This window comes from Macrobrachium rosenbergii, chromosome 12, assembly GCF_040412425.1.
Source record: "Macrobrachium rosenbergii isolate ZJJX-2024 chromosome 12, ASM4041242v1, whole genome shotgun sequence".
Taxonomy (NCBI): domain Eukaryota; kingdom Metazoa; phylum Arthropoda; class Malacostraca; order Decapoda; family Palaemonidae; genus Macrobrachium; species Macrobrachium rosenbergii.
The window spans coordinates 115,508,614-115,529,741 of record NC_089752.1 but is presented as its reverse complement, the minus strand read 5'-3'; the positions used below and the strand labels follow the sequence as shown (position 1 = coordinate 115,529,741).

The window sequence follows — 21,128 nt, the reverse complement described above, 5'->3', positions numbered from 1 at the left end:
AGTTGTGTTTAGACAAGGCAGAGTGTCGGGTGCGCAGTTGTGCTTGGACAAGGCAGGGGTGTCAGGTGTCGCTGTTGCTTCTCTTCCCCTTCCCCCAACCACTCTCATTTTCTTTGGCGCCTAGTGGTGCTTCATCTTTTGCTCAGCTGACTTGTGTCAACTCAGGTGTGTTACTTCAGACTGCATTTCCCTCAGGCTCCCCTTCAGTTGAGCTGGAGATTTGTTGTGAGGAGTCTGCTGCTATTGCCCTGGCAGAAGAGGAGTTTGAATCACAGGAGTTTCCTGTGGTATTTCGGTGTTTGCTGGAGCATTGCAATGTACTTTAATGTACTTATTCCTCATTTAGTAAAGGAAAGAGATCTTGTAGTGAGTAGGTCTCTTGTTATATTTAATATTTCTGCGCCCATTAATTCTTTGAAGAAATCGAGAAGAAATGGAGATCCCTTTGAGCCTTTGGAATGAGCTTCTTTGAAATTTCTGACTATGAAAATTCTCTTTTTGGTAGCCCTAGCAACAGCAAAAAGAGTAAGTTGCAAGCATTCTCCAATGCTGTAGGCTTTTGTGAGCAGAGGCTATTTTAAGATTTGTGCCTTTATCCAGAATTAAATGTTGTTGAGGCTGAGCTATAACCAAGAACTGTAACAATTCCGAATTTAACCTCGTTAGTGGGGAGTGAAGAAGAGCCTCTGTTCTGTCCATTTAGGGCAGTTAAAATTTGTTTAAATAGGTTAAAGCCTGTAAGAGGGAAAGTTAGACATTTATTTTGTGGTATTGAGAAGTCCAGCGCTCCTTTGTGTAAGACTGTGATGTCTTTTTTTTTTTTTTTTTTTTTGAGCTTTTAATAAGACTAGTGCATGAAAAATTTGATCCAGTTATCTTACCTTTATTGAAGGTAAACACTCACAGTGTAAGAGCAGTTGTTACGTCATTTAGTTTTTTGAAGAATTTGTCACTTAAGGACATGATAAATGTGGTGCTGTGGAACTGCAATATGCTTTTTGCTGCTCATTGTCGTAAAGACGTAGAAATTGTGTTCAAGGTTTGTAAAGCCCTTAGTCTGCCAGTAGTAGTGGCTCAAGTCTTTTCTGAACCGACAGAAAGAGCACTCTTTTAGGCTCTATTTTTTAATCCTTGGTGTTGGGGTTTTTGGGGAGCATGAAGTTACATGTGTTGTATAGGAGCTTTCCTTTGTATTATTAGGTTTATTTGAGTTATTTGAGTTGACTGTCATTTTTGGGGCTTTTGGTCCCAGGCATAGGGGTCCCATCACACTGCTTCCATTCATTCTGGCTGAAAAAGAAGTGGTTTTCTCCACAAGGCTACTCTTTGCTGCAAACACATGGGAGCCATGTTCCCTGAATGGAATCCACCTTCTGGTAGGAGTGATTCCAGATCAGGTAAGAATGTTTTGGGTTTCATGCATGAAGCTCTTAGCTCACTGGGATGAGAGGATTTTGTTTAGCTGCATTACCCGCCATCCTTTTCTCAATGAGGGAATTAGCTATCTTGAACAGTGGGTAAGATTCATCCAAAATAATTTAAATTTATTAGATTCTTACTTATTGGTAAAGTAGATCCCACCCAGCCTTGCCACAAGTTAGTGGGTTGTCGAGGAGAATTCTGACAAGAACTAAAACATTCGAAACACACCTGGTAGAGAACAGGTGAATTAGACATTCATGCAGGTCAGCCAAGCAATCTTCTTCTTTAGTTTGAATACCGACTTGCCTATCACCGTGGAGATATAACCTATATTTAAAAGTAAATATCCAAATAGTAGGTTTTATCATGAAAATTTGTATTTTTAAAAAGTTGCACTTTAAAATAAACATGTTAATATATCATCCTATAGAATGCGTTTCTGTTGGTTCAGGAATGTATAATTGATGTGGTTAAGTGATGAGCAATTTTATGTTAGAAGTTAGAAATTTTATGCATTACAGTGTAGTCGTAAATTGCCTATTTAGAGAAATGCATTTATGTTACGCTGCAGAATAGTCATATGCTGCAAGGTAACTCGGTAAACTGGACAACCTCAACCTCATGACCAGATCATTTTTAGTTTGGCTGTACCAATTTGTTAGAGTTTGCTGTACTTACATGCCAAGATGTGAGCTGTGCTGTAGAGCTGTAAAGTCAAGGTACCGTTCTGATTTATATAGTTAAAGGGGTACCATAGAGTTATTTACTTCCTGTGTTGTAAGATATACAGGCTAGGTCAAACAAAACGTGAACGTGCAGTCTGTGGTAATGATGTTTACAACACGAGGAAAGGAGAAAGACGCTAAAACACTGTGGTATTTTTTTTTTTATCAGATTTCATCCCAAGACACTACAAATGAAGAATGCAGATTATTTACTTGAATGGATTAGATTCTTACCCACCACTCATAGAGGGTTTCCTTATGCATAAGTCTTAAAAATCTTGGGAGATGCTCTATTATGCAGCATTTAGTAAATCATTGTTTTCTTGTGGCTGTCATTTATTCATGTCTTTCTGTTCCCTGCACTCTGTTGGAGGTCTTTTTAGTTTTCTGTTATATCTTGGATTTAATTGTATTTTTCATAGCCCTCACATCATTAAGACACCAATTACGAAAGCTTCATGCTGTGTCACGCTTTATTCTAGTTTTAGATCATCACGTAGTGACTTAGAGTGATTATTATGATTAGCCCAGAGAAATACATTTTTGCTGTGAGTTTTACAGATTTGGTATCAAACTGTGGGAGATTTTGAGTAGGGGAATTAATGCTTTTTTAAATCTTGACGAAAACTTAAGATTTGACTTTACCATTCTGTAGTGTTTCTATTTTTGAATATAAAGTATTTAGTGTGTTATGATCGCAGTGAGAACCTTGTTTTGAAATCTTGCTTGTAATTGTTGTTGTCATCTTATTAACTATTGTGCAGTCCAGTAATATGACCTGTGAGAATTGAGTGATTAGATGTTGAAATCTTGTATTTCATAATTGCTTGTCTAATAACCACGAAACTCAGCTTGTCGCTTCATTCTAACATATCCCCCGTTAATGTTGTTGCTGCCTGTGTTCCCTCTAGTGATTCCTTGCCGATATAATTTCAGGTGAAATTGATACGCGAACTTTTGTAAGGCCCAAGAAGAAAAGGGGTATGGCATTTGGCGATACCTTTAATGATGAAAATCGGAATTCCTTACTAAGGAGAGGTTTGTTTACTTCAAACATGCATGGTTAAAGTTATTCAAGTTGTGTTGGAATGTTTAAAGATTTGTGACAGGTGTTATTTCTTGTGTAATATGCTACAACAAACAGATAAGTGAGGAATTATTTCTTGTGTATATGCTACAACAAACTGATAATTGCCGTGCTGTATATGGACATGTGATTGGGCACTTATCATTAATGCGGGCTTACCTTAAAAACACTTTCAGATGGTAGTTCACGTGAGTGCCTGGCCCGGTCTAGTGGCTCTTTGGGGTCTGAAGAAGACGACCGGCTTAGTTCTGCTTCGGAAGGCAGTTTCTCTTATCACTTGGCAGATGTGGCAGATGTTAACGCTCTTGCACGCCTGCAAGAAGAAAGTAAGTTGACGTTTGAGTGGAAAAGAAAAGATGACAATTGAAAGCATTCAAGGTGATGGGAGTAAATGGATATTGCGAAATGTCGTAGGATAAGTTTTCATACTAATGCTTCATGTCTAGGTGAAGGTTTTGAATGATTAGTGGGGTATATTATGTATGCTGGGTATTCCTTGTGAATTGCTCTTGTATCAGAATTTAAATGTTGACAAATAACAGTGATTATATGGATAGGTTGGGATTTTTATTTTTAGTCTTTTTCTGTGGGGACATTACAGTAATTAGCAAAATAATTTTCAACAAGTTTGTGTAAATTGCGGAACCTTTGAGAAATGAGATGAGTGATAAAATACACTAAGTGCTTCAGTTACCATTCTTAAACTAGATTACTATCTTGCTTTAGGCTTTTTACTTGAAGAGGTTGGCAGTTTTAGACTGAGAGAAATTAGAATTATGCCGTAGAGATGAACAGTTTAAACATTTTTAATGTCTAGTAGATTATATCAGTGATGTATTTGAATTTGATAGTGTTGGTATTAGCATTAGTGTAGTGCAAAGTTTTATTTGTTAATAACTTTGCTCGTGGTATTAATTGTGTTTCATGTTAGTCAGCTGGAACATATCCAGTGTGAAATAGATTATTATTTTGTATAATTACAACACACATTTCTTGTTTTCTGTGCTTACCAGTTAAACAAGTTCCTGAATTCCAAATTACTTGGTGAATGTTAATTAGGAGAGTCGGCTTCAGTGGTGGTCGTTGACCCTTGGACATTTGATGATTAACCCACACAACCCAATCCCAGAATGCAGAGATTGCAGAACTACACTTACCATCAGTTGTATCTTTAGTGATTATGCAACTTCCAACCTATAATGTACATCAAGTATCGAAAGCAAATCTTCAAAAGTAATTTTGTCAGAATATTCAAAATTTTGTGTTTAGCCAGTTAGAAAATTTTAATGAGTTGCAGTATACAGTTGACCCCTGGTATTTTGGGGGGAATGCATACCACTACCCCTGGCAAATAATGCAAATCGACGATTACTTGAAACCCCTCAAAAAACGCTTATAACTGCCTATTTTGATAGTTCAGAAGACCAAAAACTCACTAAAAATGCTTATACCTGAACATTTTAATAGTTTTATCCCAAAAAGTCCATTTAGTCACAAAAATATGAAAATACAGTAATTTGTGAATATTTCTCTATGAAAAGTACCACGAATAGGCGAATTTTCCACGAATAATGTGTATATACGAGTATATGTGTTCCACAGAGAAATCCGCAAATAGGTGAAGCCGCGAATCCAGAACTGCAGATAGGCTGGGGTTCACTGTGTTAATAAAATCTAATATGTTTTGTCAGGAACAAACCCTTTGAGTCAGCACTATGAGAGTTAAGAATGTTAGACCAGTGGTCCGGTCAAACTGTTTATTAATGATGATGATAATGTGTATATTGTATATTGATTACGCATTAAGATTCTAGGAGTCTCTCTCTTCTTAATAGCTTTTACTGCATCAGAGAACTTAATTTTACAATTTAATGCTTCAAGAGAGGGCATATGAAACAAGTTGATACTCCCTGAGTGAATTATACATGAAATAATTATTCTGAGTTAAGAAGAGAATCTAGATGACTTGGCAAATTATTGTTATATAATGAAAACCAAGGATTTTACAGCTAGAGCCTTGATTACCATCAGGTGCTTCCAGCCTGTGTAACCACTTGTCATCTGAAAATGACTTTCTATTCCTTAAAAGTGCATTAGCTTTCAAAAGATCTATACACTGTGTATAAAAATGGATGTATGTACTATATGTATGTATGTGTGTGTGTGTGTGTATACTGTATATGTGTATGTTCCAGCATAACTCTGAAACGTATTGAACAGTTTCAACCAAACTTGGTATACGTATGACTTACTGTCTTGAAAAGAATACTGTGGGGGTAAGACATCACGAGCACCAAAGGGCACCAAAGGCGTTTGGGATGGGGAGGGCTTCCCTGAAACAGGGCTGGTTCTGCCCTTAGACTTAGTAACTAAATAAACTCAATGAATTTATCATACCTCATTTCAGTATACATATGAAAAGAATATTGTTGCTGGGGAAGACATCACGGGCACCAAAAGGGGGTGGGGTTGGGAAGGGGGTGACATGTAAAAATAACCGAAAACAAAAGATATTGGTTTCTAATCCATAGTTTTCAAGGTCGCTGAGATGAATGGTGACACTCCCAATACCCTTCAAGTCCAAGTTCAGCCCCGATAGGAAGTGGGGGTGAGAATGGGTGAAAAATAGAATGTCAAAAATGACAAATATTAGTGTCTAATCCATAGTTTTCGAGATTGCTGATATGAAAAGTAACGCTCCCAATGCCCTTTAAGTCCAAGTTCAGCCCCGATAGGAATCGGGAGTTGAGAAGGGGTGAAATATAAAATGTCAAAAATGCTTTGCAGTGGAATTAAAGCAACTATCCTAACAGGAAAGGGAGAAAGTGAGAGATAGAGAGAGTGAGAGGGAGAGGAAGTGAGAGAGAGTAGAGGGGTTGTTAGGGAGGAGAAAGAGGGAAAGAATGAGAGAGAGAGAGAGGAGAGAGAGAGAGAGAGAGAGAGAGAGAGAGAGAGAGAGAGAGAGAGAGTGAGAGTGTTTATTGGCTGTCATTCAGAGTTTTCCTGGGCAGTGCCGGTTGGCCAGCTAGTTTGTTTCATAAATAGAAACTATTTGTTTTTTGTGAGCCCTCATTCTTCCTTCCAGTCAACTGACTGAAGCTACTATACTGGCCATCAACACAGACCCTTCGGGTTCTGCCTATTATGAATTCATTTAAAATATTAACAAAAGATCCACCAATTCCCATTAATCTTAGCTAGTAGATAAGTGCTTCATGATTCACAGTCAAAGGCTGTACTAAAATCGTAATTGACCATGTTTGCCTCTGCACCCTCATCAAGAGCACTCTGCCAGATGGTGGATATTGACAAGAGTGTATCACAAGTACCAAGGCCTTTACGAAACCCAAACAGTAATGCTGGTAGCAGGTTATTATCTTTAACAAACCCACAAAGATGCTTAGAGAGCAGTTTCTTAAAAACCTTGAATAAAACGGGGGTAATTGCGATCGGCCTTTATTGTGAGGGGCACGGAGACAGACTGCATCCCTTATGTAATGCAGCAGTAAGGAAAACTTGCAATTTCAGCTAACTATTTGAAAATAGTATTAGTTTTAGGAGCAGTGAAATCACCAGCCAATATAAAAATGATGGGAAAGATCCCATTAGGGTCTGTGCCGCTGTAACTGTCAAGCCCCAGAAGCAAAGTTTTGACTTCACTAGGTCTGAAGGCCATTTAACACAACATAGGTGCTGGAAAGCACGACTAAGGGAAATCTAAGGACTCGCCACACTACTCACAAAGACTTGATCCAAAAGTTTGTTTTCTGTTGAGGGCAGTATACCTATAGCAGTTCCATCAACTCCTAAAAGGTGAGGCATGCTGGAATCAACTCCAGAGAGTAATGACTTAAGGGTAGACCTCCATTTCTGGTCTCACACCACGCAAGATCATCTTTACACCCTCACACCCTCATTATAAGCTCTCTCATAGACAACCTGAGCTTAACTTTTAAGCTCGGTGAAGTTATTACACAAAAAGCTTACATGCAGTCTTCCATGAAGCATTAAACCATAGCTTATCATTAGGCTTGGTACGTATACCATAAGCACTCATCATAATATATTTGTGAGCATGGTGACCATATGGTTAAAGGGCTTTATTTAAAATTTTTACCTCTTATTAAACAACTAATTTTTAAAATTCATATGTAGGGGAACTAAAAAAATTTATCCCTGAAGTTTATAAATTTTACAGTGTAATAAAAAACGTATAAAATCCATTAAAAAGTTACAACCAAAAACACTTTCTTTGCAATAGTTTAAAGATTTATAATTATACTACATGCTGGGAAAGTTTCATTTAATTTTGGTCAGTCTTCTTCAAGATATTTATTTTTACTTTTTTTAAAATACAAGTTTTGAGAAAACAGCGAAAGAAAAAAAAATGTTGCTGATTGCTGATTTATAAGAAACATATCTGATAATTACAAAATAATCAGAAGAAAAGAAATGTGCTTCAAGTCGAATTCATCTCCCAGACAGCTTTATTCCAAAATATGTCATTTGTGTCACTTTGTAGGCTCCCAGGTTCATGTAGTCATACATGGTGTCCCATATGTCCACTCAAGGATGTAAGGTATTCCACTAGTACAATGACTCCATGTAATAATGTACAGTAGTGTGTTTTGTAGCTCCGTGCAAGGCTGCAAAGTACTTTACAGGTTCACAGTTCCACTTAACCACAAAGTGTCTTCTCCGTAAGAAATCCTTCACTGATGTCTCCACAAGGGTTATGCAAAATCACTGATGGCCATTTTGAAAGAGTGGTGTGCACATCCACCTGCTGAAGAAATGTGAGGAGAGGAGAAGTACCACACACACAGAGATTTCGGACCCTTCAAAACACAGGCAGACGACCCCCCACAATAAAAAAAAACATTGAAAGTCCATTTAGGTCACTCCAGTCATGATAATTCCAGCCATGCAGACTCTTGCGGAATAGAAGTCAAAGCCTGTCTTCCATTTCATACTAAAACACTGACCATAGCCAGAACTGCCATATCATTCTTTCACTGTACCCACTTCTCTTGTCATTCGTTGAAAACAATTTTTTTGTTTTGGTGACTATGCAACATCTTGTTATGATGGGTTATAATGAGCATCATATATTTCAATGGCAAGTTTCTGAGGACTGTTAGATGTTAAAAGGCTCACCCCAGCGAGGGTGTAGTTCCGGGTGTAGAGGCCGATTCTCATTGTGGAAGAGTTAGACCACCTGAGGTTGCACAAGAGCACAGACCTATGCAACAGAATTTTGTTTTGATTATAAGTCGGTAACAGCTGAAGTATGCTTTGCACAAGAAACTCCACTTATGAAAGTGTAGGTTGATATCCTAGGAAAAATACAAATCAGTAAATCCCCTATACCCTTAAACTGTCTAATAATGATGGAAGATATCTATAACAAGGTAATTTGGAATGCAGGACTTGGTTTGATCATCCAAGACAAAACAAAACACTATGACAACGTCAAGTCTTTTCATATTTTTCAAATGTGCTAGCCATTAGTGTTGTGTATGGAAAGTTTAGCAAAACATTTCAGGCTTGAATTTAGTTACATGAAGGTTGAACGTTTTATGATAGTTCTAGGTTTTTTCCTAAGTCAAATCTAGGATTAGTTTAGTCTGTTATAAATTCAGTGTGGAATATTTCCATATATACAGTTTCTTTGGTGTAGTTTTTCAAAATTCATGAAAATTCAGTACTGTTGACTGTAGTACAGGTTTAGAAGGGCAGCTTTTTGTTGTTTGGAAACTGTTTGAGCGATCATTTGTGCTTTTGAGTGGTGCTAGGTGAAAGTGTGTGAAATGATAGAAGCATTATTATAAGCGTTGTTTCATCTACCTTATAAATGCTTCTTCAAATGATGTTTGTTTTGCTTGAGTTCATATATTAAGTGTGAGACACTTAAAAATATTTTGGTAAATCTTTTTAATATGTGTATGACATATTGCATGTTATCCTAATTGAATAAGTACTGTACAAATGATGTTTACTTTAACTTTTAATATGTTGAATGTTACATAAATTTCTTTTTTCATTCTAAATAATTTGATGTGATACCATTGAGAACTTGGTTCCCAACTTTGTGATTTCTTTATGTTGATTGTCATTAGAATCAACATTTTTTAACTGTTCTTAGGTATTATTTGAGGGTAAAATTTGCTTCGAGGATTTTTAGACTTTCTACTGAATAGCCTAGCTTTGTACTGTCTCTGTTCCATATTAATTTGCCTTTTTATTTTTTTATCTATTCCCTGTATGACTCTTTACTTTGTTTAACCATGTACCAATATTCAGTTCTCATATAAGAATTTACCCCTCAGGTGAGCCCTGTTAGTTTAGAAATAGGACCCATCAGCCTTGTTGAATTAATTTATAATAGTAATGGTCTACTTAAATCAGAACCCTGGACTACTGAAATGGTTTTGATATGTTGAATATACTTGTATATAATTTTGCACCAGAAAAGTGTAGAAGTAGAGTTATGGGATTTTATCTTAGCTGACACTTGTCATTAGTTTAACTGGGCTTTTCTTGATAATTTATAAAGAAACCTAAAGTAGAGACAAATAAGTAAAATATAAAGTACAATCATTTTAAGTAAATACCATAAGATCATAAAGTAAATTATACAAGATATGAGAAGACGAAAAGGAAGATATGAAATGGAATTATAGAGGAAATGATTAGCACAGCAGGATAAGAACAGCATGACACAAAAATGTAAACAGTGCAATTTAATTAAAAACATAAAGTATAATTAAAATCATCAAGCATACAGATATACAAGAATAGTCTAAGCAACAAGTGGAAGTCAGTTAATAACAGAAATTTCTGAAGTTTGCTGGAAAATTGTTAAAGTATAGCACAGTGTTTGCATCTTCATTAAGCGTTAAGGTATAGTTCAGGAAATAACCGATGGATGCATGATCTTTTAAGAGAGGAGCAAAGAATTTTATGGAGGTCACTTTGAAAATTTTAAACTATTAAGATTGTGCGTATTGTATTTGTACAGTATATTCCATGTAAATGGCCCTGAGCTGCAGTAAAGGTTATTATTATTATTATTATTATTATTATTATTATTATTATTATTATTATTATTATTATTATTATTATTATTATTATGATATTAAATACAGGCCTTTATTTTGTTCTCTGTTAATGTTTGCAAAGATTCCCTTCCATTGGACTTAAAGTAACCTGTGTTGATACCTGCAATGTTGCTACATCCAAAGAGATTATTACAGTGAGCCCTTTCGGATTTAAAAATTAATTTATATGTATTTTCAGTAATCTTAGAGCAGTTATTTAGCCATTCTTTATTAAACTTAAAAATTGGAGTGATTGAGTGCATTTTCTCTGTAGCCCTCTTGAAGTGTGCAGGTATACAAAAAATATGGTGGTTTTGAATAACTTTTCAGTGTATGAAAAATTTGTCATATTTGCATGGAGTATTTTAAGAGTACTGTACTTGGAAGAACAAACCACTGAATTAAAGTTGGTACCAAGATATTTAAGTTTTTTGGCTTTCAAATAGGAAAACGTAGTGGTAGTAATAGAACAGAATGTTTATGTATAATTGCTTCTTCTTAGGTTTGTAGGATACTGACAAGCTCTTTTGCAGACATTTCAACCAAGTCTTGATGGTATTGCTAAAGTGGATAGGTAACTTGAATTATCATTTTGTGAATTTGGTTTAGTTTGCAGTTGAGTTTGAAATGCAGTAGTATATTATTTATACAGTACATACTTTTCTTATAGTTGCGATATTGATATTTACAGTATTTGATTCAAACATTCCTTCTTTTTCTGTGAAGCAGACTTCAACAACAAATGTAATCATGTGGTTAAAGTTTTCTTTTGGTCTAATATACTTTTCAACTCAAAACAGTGTAGTCTTTTTTTTCTATGTACTTATTATGCTTTCATTCACCTCTCATCCTGCAGCCACATGTGCTAATTTTCCAGCATTTTATTACAAAGACAAATAATAAAACTTGCCTGCATAGACAGATTCATCTTATTGCTTGCATTGTTATATCTAGTATTAATTCAGTCAGTTGCATTGATTTGACACTGAATAATTCAATCCATACGCTGCTTTTTCTTCACCTGTACTGAAAAAAACGATTGGTTTTTTCCTGTAATAAAGCTGCACGTGGCTTTCCCACAGTTTTTTGTGGACGCAAGTACTCAGGTCCCTCTTCCTCCCCGTCTTCTTTGACTTTTGCCTCTCTCTTTCCAACTATTAACTGAACAGGGGTTCAAATTGCAGGTTTAAAGCTTCCTGACCCAAGAAGAGGTTCAAGATTACCAGGTATGTGGCTATCAACTCGCTTATGGTTCTGTTATACTGTATTTGTGAATGGGAACTTGTATGTAGTGGCCTCCTTGTTGCATATCTGCAGCTTCCCCTTATAAAACAGTAGCTTTTAAGGAAACTGATAACTATTTTCTTTGTTTATTAGTAATGAAACATTCTAGAGGCATGTTGAATTGAATGAAAATTTTGTCTCATACATTTCTTTGGAAAATGCCTGTAATGTTAATATACTCTACTCACAAATTTCCTCTTAACTAGAAGGGTAATTAATATTGTACCCCCCATAAATGGCAGATAGATAAAAATTCTTTTTTATTTTCTTACAAACCCAGCAAAAGGTTTTCCCAGAAACTAGACACGGTTCTCTGAGTATGCTTTGCTTTTGCATGTTATGTTAGTGATATGTCAGTGTAGTTTGCTTTATATATGAGTGAGTTATATCTGTACTGTGACGTATATACTGTATTTTGTTTGTGGAATACTATACTTTTGTACATGAAGTCGAATTTGTTCTTTGTAAATTACATATTAGACTTTGAAATACGATGATTTGGATATTGATCAATACTGAATTAGTGTTCTTGGTTAATATTACTTTCAAGACAGCCTCCAATATGTGAATGTCTTGTTCTTTTAAAGAAGTTTTTCATGCTGGTAGACCAAAGTAAACTGTGATATTTCCCTCATGGGTAAACAGAACTCCCCCAAAAATATGTGTACTTAATTGCTCTGGAAAAAGGTTGTATACTGTAGCAACATTTTTTTCATTCTTTTTATTTAGTTAACATACATTCATAAGGCCAGTATGGAGGTAAACCAAATTAGTAGTTGTACACATAGTCCTTAGGGGCATTATACTTAGAATTTAAAAAGCATACGAAGCTCTTAGTTCTCTAGTTTTAGCTGTGATGAAGTTCTTGGTGGACTGTCATTAACAGAGGCATAGCATAAACTAATACAGTACCCACATTCTTGGTTCGGTGGACCTTCTCTTCTTGACTGTCTCCCAGATCAGAGACTGATGGTTATCACTGCTTTCTGATTGATACAAGCTGGTATCAACATTCACCTTGCTTCACTGCATGGATGTTTTGAAATCACTGTATCTTATATAGTTTGTGACTCCTCAGTTATCTTTTTTTTTATATTAATGAATCCGTATACAAGTATTCTCTTTAGATGTCATGTTTTTGTTAATGGACTCACCGTAGCTGAGATCGTTAGTACTCTTCTCAGATGTCTTTTTTTTTTTTTTTTATTTCATGAACCCATTGTACCTTACACGGTCAGTACTCTCCTTGTGGTGTCCTGTTTGTATTAAAATTCAGAAAAGTGTTCAGGATTTTTTAAAAATTTGGTTTTAATTTGGTTTGTTACTCTTGCACTTAAGACTTCTCATATTTTACAATTGCCATTGGCTGAATGCTGAGGAAATAGGCCCTTCAGAGTTAAATGGTTGGTTAACAGTGGCAGTTACTTAGTAAAGGGAAGTACTCACAATTTTGATAAAGCCGCAATTTACTTCTTATTGCTCTTCTGCTTATCGTTGTCCTGTGCAAGCATGCTATTGAGTTAAATAATATTATTATATTTTTTTTATATTTCATACAATTTAGCTTTTGAGTGATGATTGAATAACCATTGATATCATTTGTCCTCCATTTTTTTATTTCGGTGATAGTAATTTTTCTTAGGTAGGTCAGTGTCTTTGTCTTCCTAATAAACTCAGCCTATATATATATTGGTCATTGAGTGTTTAATACCTTATGCTGTTTATGTTTTGTAATGAGTGAGAGTTAAGCTGCTCAGAAACTCTGACACTGGCAAACTTCACAGTTGCTTTCATGGTAAAGCATTCTTTCTGTATATTAGTAACTCTTCGTCTTATAGGTCTTGACCTGTCAGTGATTGTGCTGAACTAGAGGGTTGGAAACCATGTATAATGGCCTTGCCTCTGGTGCCGGCATTTCTCCTGTGTTGAGACATACTTCTGCTTCCAGTTATGCTTCTTGATCTGTCAGTTCTGTTGAATTTATTTGTTAATGCAACGTTTTGATTTACTCATGCCTCTATAGTATGTTGAGTTTACTTGGTCAAAAGAAGGTGTAGGGAGGGTGAAGCAATGATACCAAGTGTGCTTTCACCATTATGCAAATCAGCTTGTAAAGACTTTCTTGTAATTCTTTACAAGAAGACTTTATATGAGAAACATTTCTAAATCATAATTGAGGGCAATGTTGTCATTGAAATATTGCTAGAAATAGCATATGAAAACATTAGTTAAGACAGTGTGACACATCTTCCCTCAAGTGATGCCAAATCTTTAATTACCCCAAGGGGGTGGTGAGGTGAAAAACAATTACTGTATAGGCAGTCCTCAGTTAATTGTTTACCCACGCCGATAAACCGCTTACTGATGCCAGTAAACTGCTTACCGTCGCCAAAAATATGGTTAACGACCTCGTTAGCCAAGTGTCGTAAAACTGAAATGCTGATAACCAATGCCGTTGAAAAGTGAGGACTACTTGCGTAGTTTTGGGTCCGTTCTTTACATAAAAGGACACCATACTTTACTATCATGACAAACAAAAAAAAATTAATAAAAGGAGACCAGCGACCATTGTAAATAAAGAAAAATATTAACAGTATATGAAGAAACAATCCAAAATTATGAATTACATAATTTAATATTGTTATTTCTTAAAGGAAAGAGAGATTTAGCTGGAATTTGTTAATATTTAAATTTGATTTAACTTTTCCTCACGTACAATATCTTTTTGTCTGATAATAACTTACTGTTTTCATGAGAAACATGAATTATAAACTCTGCTATTTATATGGAAAAGAAAGCGAGGGAATACTGTAGAGGATTATAATAGATCATGGTTGAAGGAAAGGGTATCCATAATCCACGAATTACCTTCAGGAAATGGAGATATGTCGGCAGTGTAAAGTGATTGAGGGGGCCCCTTTTTTGACTGACTTTGTTGGTTCACCTATAGGCTTTCCCCTGGCTCCAGCAGGTCTTCCATAGTAAGATCAGCTCTAGCCACACCAAACTGTAGCTGCTCTTCCATCTCTTGCAGTACCTTTTTTTTTTTTTTTTGAGACTTACTCCTGCTCTGGCCATGGCTGACTCTTATGGTAATACAACTGGGGCATGCCACTCCTCTGGCTCTTGAAACTCACTTATGCCAGGGATTACTAAGGCTTTGTCTTCTGTGTCTAGTTATCATTTGGGACAAGTCAGACCTGCATCTGACCATTAATGCAACGTAATGGGGATGGCCCTCAACCCACATGCTGCCCTAGTTCTTCTTACTGGAGACATTCCAGAGACTTTAGAACCTGCCACAGGAGTTTCCACACAAGAAAGCTTCTCCTGGCAAATTACAGCAGAAATTAACTGGACATCAGGCCTCCCATGAGAAATTAGTGCCCCACTTTCATTTCTGGATTAGGTTGTGACAGCTGGTCTACCTTAGTTCTTCAAACACCCTACCAATCTCTCAAGCTCAGGAGATCCTGGATGATCTCAGATTGTGGCAGCACATCCCTAACTTTTCAGAGCTCCTGTCATCCCTTTTTGCTAGAATATTGTTTACAGATGCCTCACACAAGTCTTAGGCACTCATCTATTTAACCTATCCAGGTTTTTTTGGGATTGAAGGCAATCTGATAGGTCCACCTTATGAGCACTCTTAAGTAAGTTTAATTGAAGGAGCTTACTTTGGAAACTGTATTTTTACTATGTTCTGTCTCTTCTTTCCAGGTGAGTGAAAACCTTGCATTTTCTAGTTATGTCACTCTATCAGAAAATTGGGAGAATATTGGATTATCCAGTATCCCAAGTGTGTTTCCAAGATACAGATATCTTCCCAGTTTTGTGTTACATCCACTTTTTTCCAGTCTTTCTTTGACATCACAAGCAGTGAATGAGGAAGAGCTTCTTTGTCCAGTGAGAACCTTAAAAGAAGACAGAATTTTAGAAACGGGGTTCTTATGTGCTTTTATTAATTGATTCATTTAAGAAAAGTATTACAAAATACCATTTACCTTTGGGTAAATATGGTAATCTTACGGGGTTATGAAACTGCATCTAAAACACATTCCTCCCAGATGAAGCTGAGGGCTATTTAATAAAGGCATCATCAACCTCCCTTTTGTTCAGTAAGAACATTGATGATAAAGACAGTTTACTTGCTGCCTTTTGAGAATTAGTTGTATCCAAATGACTTATCCCATTGATCATTTAAGGTATTCCCATTGATCCTTTGGTATCAGAAGGCCATGTTTTGAAAAATCTTGGGGAGGTGGAATGCATGAGGGGTTCATGTTCAACATCATTTTTTTATTTCATCTTCCTTTCCTTCTTGTTTGGGTCATTTTCTGGTATATTGCCCTTACACCTTGATTGATGGACATGTGCATGTTTTATCAAAAGTTCTATGATCTGGGACTGGTAATAAGGTTTCTCTCCAATCAGTGACACCTTGAAAGTTCTTAAAATCTTGGAGTAATGTAATACATTTTACTCCAGAAATTCATTTCTGTTCCAGCGAACCTTGGCTGTATTTTGGGGATTTCACCAACTTTATGATCCTCTCACCTAAGTAGTTCTTCAGGCTAGGTAAAAGTCATATAATTAAAATATTTTCATCACAAACCCATTGTTTTTACAACGGTGGTTTTTCTCCCTTCCTACTTTGCTGCCAGTGAGCCTGTAGACCAAGGTCCATGTGCCACTAGCTGTAACTGGAAGGACTCTCTCTCTCTCTCTCTCTCTCTCTCTCTCTCTCTCTCTCTCTCTCTCTCTCTCTCTCTCTCTCTCTCTCTCTAACACCCATGGTATGTTGGAAATTCGTTTGAGATGCATGAAAGGCTATGTAAAAGTAATGGGTTTGCTGTGAAAAGCTTCAAATTTATTTTTGAAACATGATTATTGTGCTCATATTTTTCCAGAGTAAGGTTGATAAGAATTTTTGATAGGTGTCAAATTTTTTTATTTTTTCCTTTGAGTGCCATATGTTACTCTCTTGTCACTGGTATACAGCTATGATTACTGAGGGCGTCTTTAGTCATATGGCAATTTGTTATCTTTTATTTTTTTTCCCAAGTAGATGTTATCAGTTAATGAGGTAGTAGTAAGTTGCAAGGCTTAAGAATTTTTCCATTAGTTCAAGTCTTTTGCCTATGAAAATTGTGCATCCAGATTCAGGTTTTTACCAGAATATTCAACTGAAAACGTGTTACATATCTCAAGCATTTTAACTGGGAAACTTATGTACTTGAAATTCAGTAGAGCTGTGATTTCCCAAAAAGGTTTCGTATTGATATGCAGCATATTTGTAGGTTATACTTAACTTTCTCAGAATATAAAATCTGTCTCATTGGGCTGGTATTCTTTTTGCAATTGGAGCTTTTTTTTTTATCTCCCCTAATCATAGTTTGCTAGGTGATGCTGGAAAGATGCCTTTAATTTACATTGCTACTCATCACTACTTCAGTATCAGTCTGGAATACAGAGACATTCAACTCGCTTTGGTATATAGCGAAAGTCAGGTTTTTCTTCCTAGGAATGCCGTTTTGTAGTTTTTTTGGCAGTGCCTGTATTATATATGTTCATTATTTTATCTGTGCTCATTTTCGTTTTTTCTAGGTGCATGTTCTTGCCATTAATATAAAATTTGCTAAGTTTGAAATTATTGTGTAATGTTGGGAGCTGGCATGTGATGCCTTTTTTTAGATTTTGTGTCCTTTTTATTAGTGTGTGTGTGTGTGTGTGTGTAGTAGTTTTCTATCCTTTTTTGCTTATGTTTTTGTAAACTGTTTCTATTTGCTGTTTTACATTTCTCAGGTCAGTGTATATTCTTTTCTACTTGTTAAGCTGCGTAGCTGTGTTTGGTGGCCTTGTGATGAAAGTGCTGCTTATTGCAGTAATTGTTTTATTTGCTCTGCAGTTTTGTGTGATTTTCCTTGAATTTGTGAATTTTTGTCATGTTTTATCCATGCACTCTTCATTTTCATTTTTACTAGTGACCTGTGCTTTAGTGATTGTAAGCCCTGTAAATTTTTTTGTAAGCTTTGGCCAGTTATTTTTAACTTTTTTATTTGTTTTTGGACCCATGGCAAGCTTTTTCTAACCATGCATACTTGTCTGGGTCTGTCTGGAACTATTTGTAACTGTTGTTTGTCATGAGGCCACAGTCTGCGAGTGTATTGGCACCTCTGACCAATGTTTGATTGAAATGACATCTCAGTTAAATGGTATATACCCTGTACCACTATTTAATAAACTACACTTTTGAAGTATTTTGCCAATTGGGATTTAATTGAATGGGAATGTTCAGCCACAAATTAGGGTGAAATTAATGGTAACTCCCACCCATATAGAAAGTGAATTAAGTACTCAGAAATGTGTTCAAAGAGCCCAGAAAAAGATTTAGATAACTACTGACAGTTGAGATGAAGATCCAGATTGTTCTTCTTGTTATACTTTAAAAAGATGTTTAAACCCTTCTAGAGCACTGTAACCGTGGATCAAGGTGCTTTCTAAAGCCATAAGATGTACTTGTGATGCCACTTTAGATCATAATAGTTACATCCTAGACAACCTTATTAATAGATAGATGGTCAAACTTGTACCAATTGATTTTAGTGCTGTCCTTGACTTAACCAAGGGCTCACATCTATAAACTTTATAACTTAGTTGTTAGAGCCTGTGTTGTGGCATTCTGCTAGAGAGTATTCTGAGATCTTTTGTTATTCATATTGTTTACTAGTGATATGAATGTTTTTCCTAGAAAATAAGATAGTCCACTATGTAGACTGCTAACTTTTTGTAGCTGTTAGTTTTCCTATTATGTTAATTGAAGTTGGTGCTATCCTCATCAGATTCAGGAAGGTTTAGTAACTGGTTTAGAAAGTGGGGCATTTACATTCTGTATTCTTTTTAGGATTTGGTTCTAAGTAATATGGTAGAAGACTGCAAGATCTGCAGTTTACATAGTAATGTGAGGCACTCGCTGTTATCTAGATCAGCAGTTGAATTTTCATATTATAAACACTAGCATTTTTTTGATGTTCGTCCAGTGTGCCTTGCATTGCACATCATTGAGAGTACTGAAGGTTTTTGCGGTGTCTCATCATCACCAGCTACGTTTTTGCCTTTTACTCATCATCTGCTCTTTTATGCATCTGCCCACCTCTTTCCTTCAAATGTTCAACTCTCATTTGGCATACTGGTCTGGTTGGATCACTTTATGGTAATAGGATTTGGTCTGTTTTGCAAATGAGAGCATAGACCTTTGGTCTCTTTTTCTAGTTCACCAGTTATTTTACACTAGCTTGGTTAACAGGTGGAAGTGCTTCTTGTCTGATCAAGGCTTTTTGAATAAGAACCGTTTCTATGATCTATGGGTAGGAACTCTGTAAATAACAGATAGCAGTGATTATAAAACGTGACTGTAAATTTTGAAGTTAGCCGTTATCAGGTAGTTTCAATGAGCAATTCCCTTATTAATTTTGTAATAAATTTAGTGACTCATGGAGTTGAGAACCATATGTAACTTAACGGTTAATTGGTTTTTACAGTAGCCAGTTAGCAGGGTAAAATTTATGAAATGATAGATTTACCGTTGCAGTGTTGGACAACTGTTCATCATATAGTACTAATAAATTTTATGTTTATTGATTATTTTTTATTTATAATCAGTTATTGAAAGATGCAACTGCTGGCAAAGATAAGCAGTCATCTGAAAAATGTAACTAATTCAAGTTATGGCTATCTGAAGCTTTAAATAAAGTGACAGTGGCATCTGCTAATAGTTCCCAGCTAGAAAGAACTGGAATTCAATTTCAATACCCATTCAGCTAAATAGATTTTGAGGAAAGAAAGAAGTTTGTTTAGACGTATAGATGTAGGTATGTGTATTCAATTGGAATTTCTTTCTTGACAAATTTACAAAACTCTGATTCAGCCTTTGACAACTTGGAGCCCATCCAAGGACGTAGGACCTGAGTAAAATTATTAAAGTAAATTATTAAAGTAAAATTTGATCTTAAATAGAAAATTATTTATTTTCAAAACCATATATTAGTCTACAATGATTCTTAATAAAATAATAAATTTATTTTGACGTTTGTATAGTAGTTTACAAGCTTTAAGCTTAATCACCTAATTATCAGGGTATTTGGTAACATTTGAGTAATGTTTATATCTTTAGACATGATATTATTGTAATTTACAATTACTCTCTACCTTATACAGGTATGCGTTCAACTAACACTGGTATACCATACGCCTCAGCGGGCTCGGGTGGCTCAGTAACTAGCTCTCAAGAAGATCTCTTAGCAGCTCCTCATCCTGGTGGTAGCCCTCGTCGACCTGCTCGCAGTCTCCAGCCCCCTCGACGCTATACTGCGCAGAACACTCCTTCAAGGGAGGGCTCTGATCTCTCTACGCCTCCAGATAGTCCCTATAACTCACAGCACAACCTCCAAGTTTGTAATGGTGAGATTCCAGTATTTATTTCATACAGTATGTTGTTTTGTTTGCTTTCATTGCCGGTAAAAGTGATATGTTCACCAGGAACCTTTTTTCATTAACAGCTGTTATTTTTCCTTGTGTATGACATCAGTAGTTTTGAAAAAAAAAATTCCTTGATAGAATGAAGATGTATATATACAGTCGCAAGGCTAAGTAAGTTGTATGCAGAGTTTGAATCTTTTATACATAAATACTGTAAGTGGTACTTTGTTTATACAGTGGACAAACATGCTAAGTAAAATTATCTTGCTAACCCAGAGGGAATGAGATTTCCCTTAGCATGGTTAAGGCCACACGCCTTCCACCCTCCCATTCGGTTTTAACCATTGGTAAGAAGAACAAGTTTTGGCATATGTTTTCTCTTTACCAAGATTTTAATTCCAGCCCGAGAAGAACCCTAGAAGAGTTCAGAGGTCTGGTTAAACAAATCATTTATAACTAACTAACTAACCAAGATTTTAGCATGGAGACTACGTTCATTTTGAATTTGTTTGCTAGTCCTAGTAATATTTTTGTGTTCCTGATGATGTTTCATTCCTTGGTATTACCTACTGCTGGTCCCACTTACCATGAGTTTCTTGGTGGTTGCCAGTTGTTGTAATCTCATGGGTTCTTGTTGATTTCCTGGAGATATGTAATATTATCTAGGTTTCCCTATCTTGTGTATCATGCACTTTATGGAGGAAATGCAATATATCTATTATGAGTTGCCTAATTAGAACCAAAAGAATTATGACTTTGAGGCAAGTTGCACATCATGGACAGAACCTTTTACTGAATAAAGAGACAAGTTCTGCGCAGTGAAAGGGTAAATCAGTGATCTGGCTCATTGCTTTTCCTGGAACGCCTGCTCCTGTGTCTCTCGGTGCTTGGTGACGATCCTCCTTTAGGTTCTTCCACTTCACACCCATTACTTAAGGAATTGCCCATCTTCAGAGGAGTCCTCCATTGTGGACTCATTAGCATTAGAAGTGCACCTACTTGAACTTGCCCTTGTCAGCTTCCCTTTGTTGT

At 36.0% G+C, this 21,128-nt stretch overlaps 1 protein-coding gene across 8 annotated transcripts in view; it reads left to right on the top strand.

Moving 5' to 3' along the window:
• Nucleotides 1–21,128, top strand: part of LOC136843926 (SLAIN motif-containing protein 2-like) — a 54,494-nt gene that overhangs the window by 15,206 nt on the left and 18,160 nt on the right. For 3 of the 8 annotated variants that reach the window (XR_010854731.1, XM_067112871.1, XM_067112873.1), the window contains exons 4-7: nt 3,084–3,185; nt 3,411–3,560; nt 11,519–11,560; nt 19,836–20,078. Coding sequence is in view for 6 of the 8 variants with exons in the window: in XM_067112871.1 (XP_066968972.1) it covers nt 3,084–3,185; nt 3,411–3,560; nt 11,519–11,560; nt 19,836–20,078 (537 nt within the window). In the remaining 2 variants the exon portion in view is untranslated. The remainder of the gene's footprint in view (nt 1–3,083; nt 3,186–3,410; nt 3,561–11,518; nt 11,561–19,835; nt 20,079–21,128) is intronic. The other 5 variants (XR_010854732.1, XM_067112876.1, XM_067112874.1 and 2 more) reach the window with 3 other exon arrangements.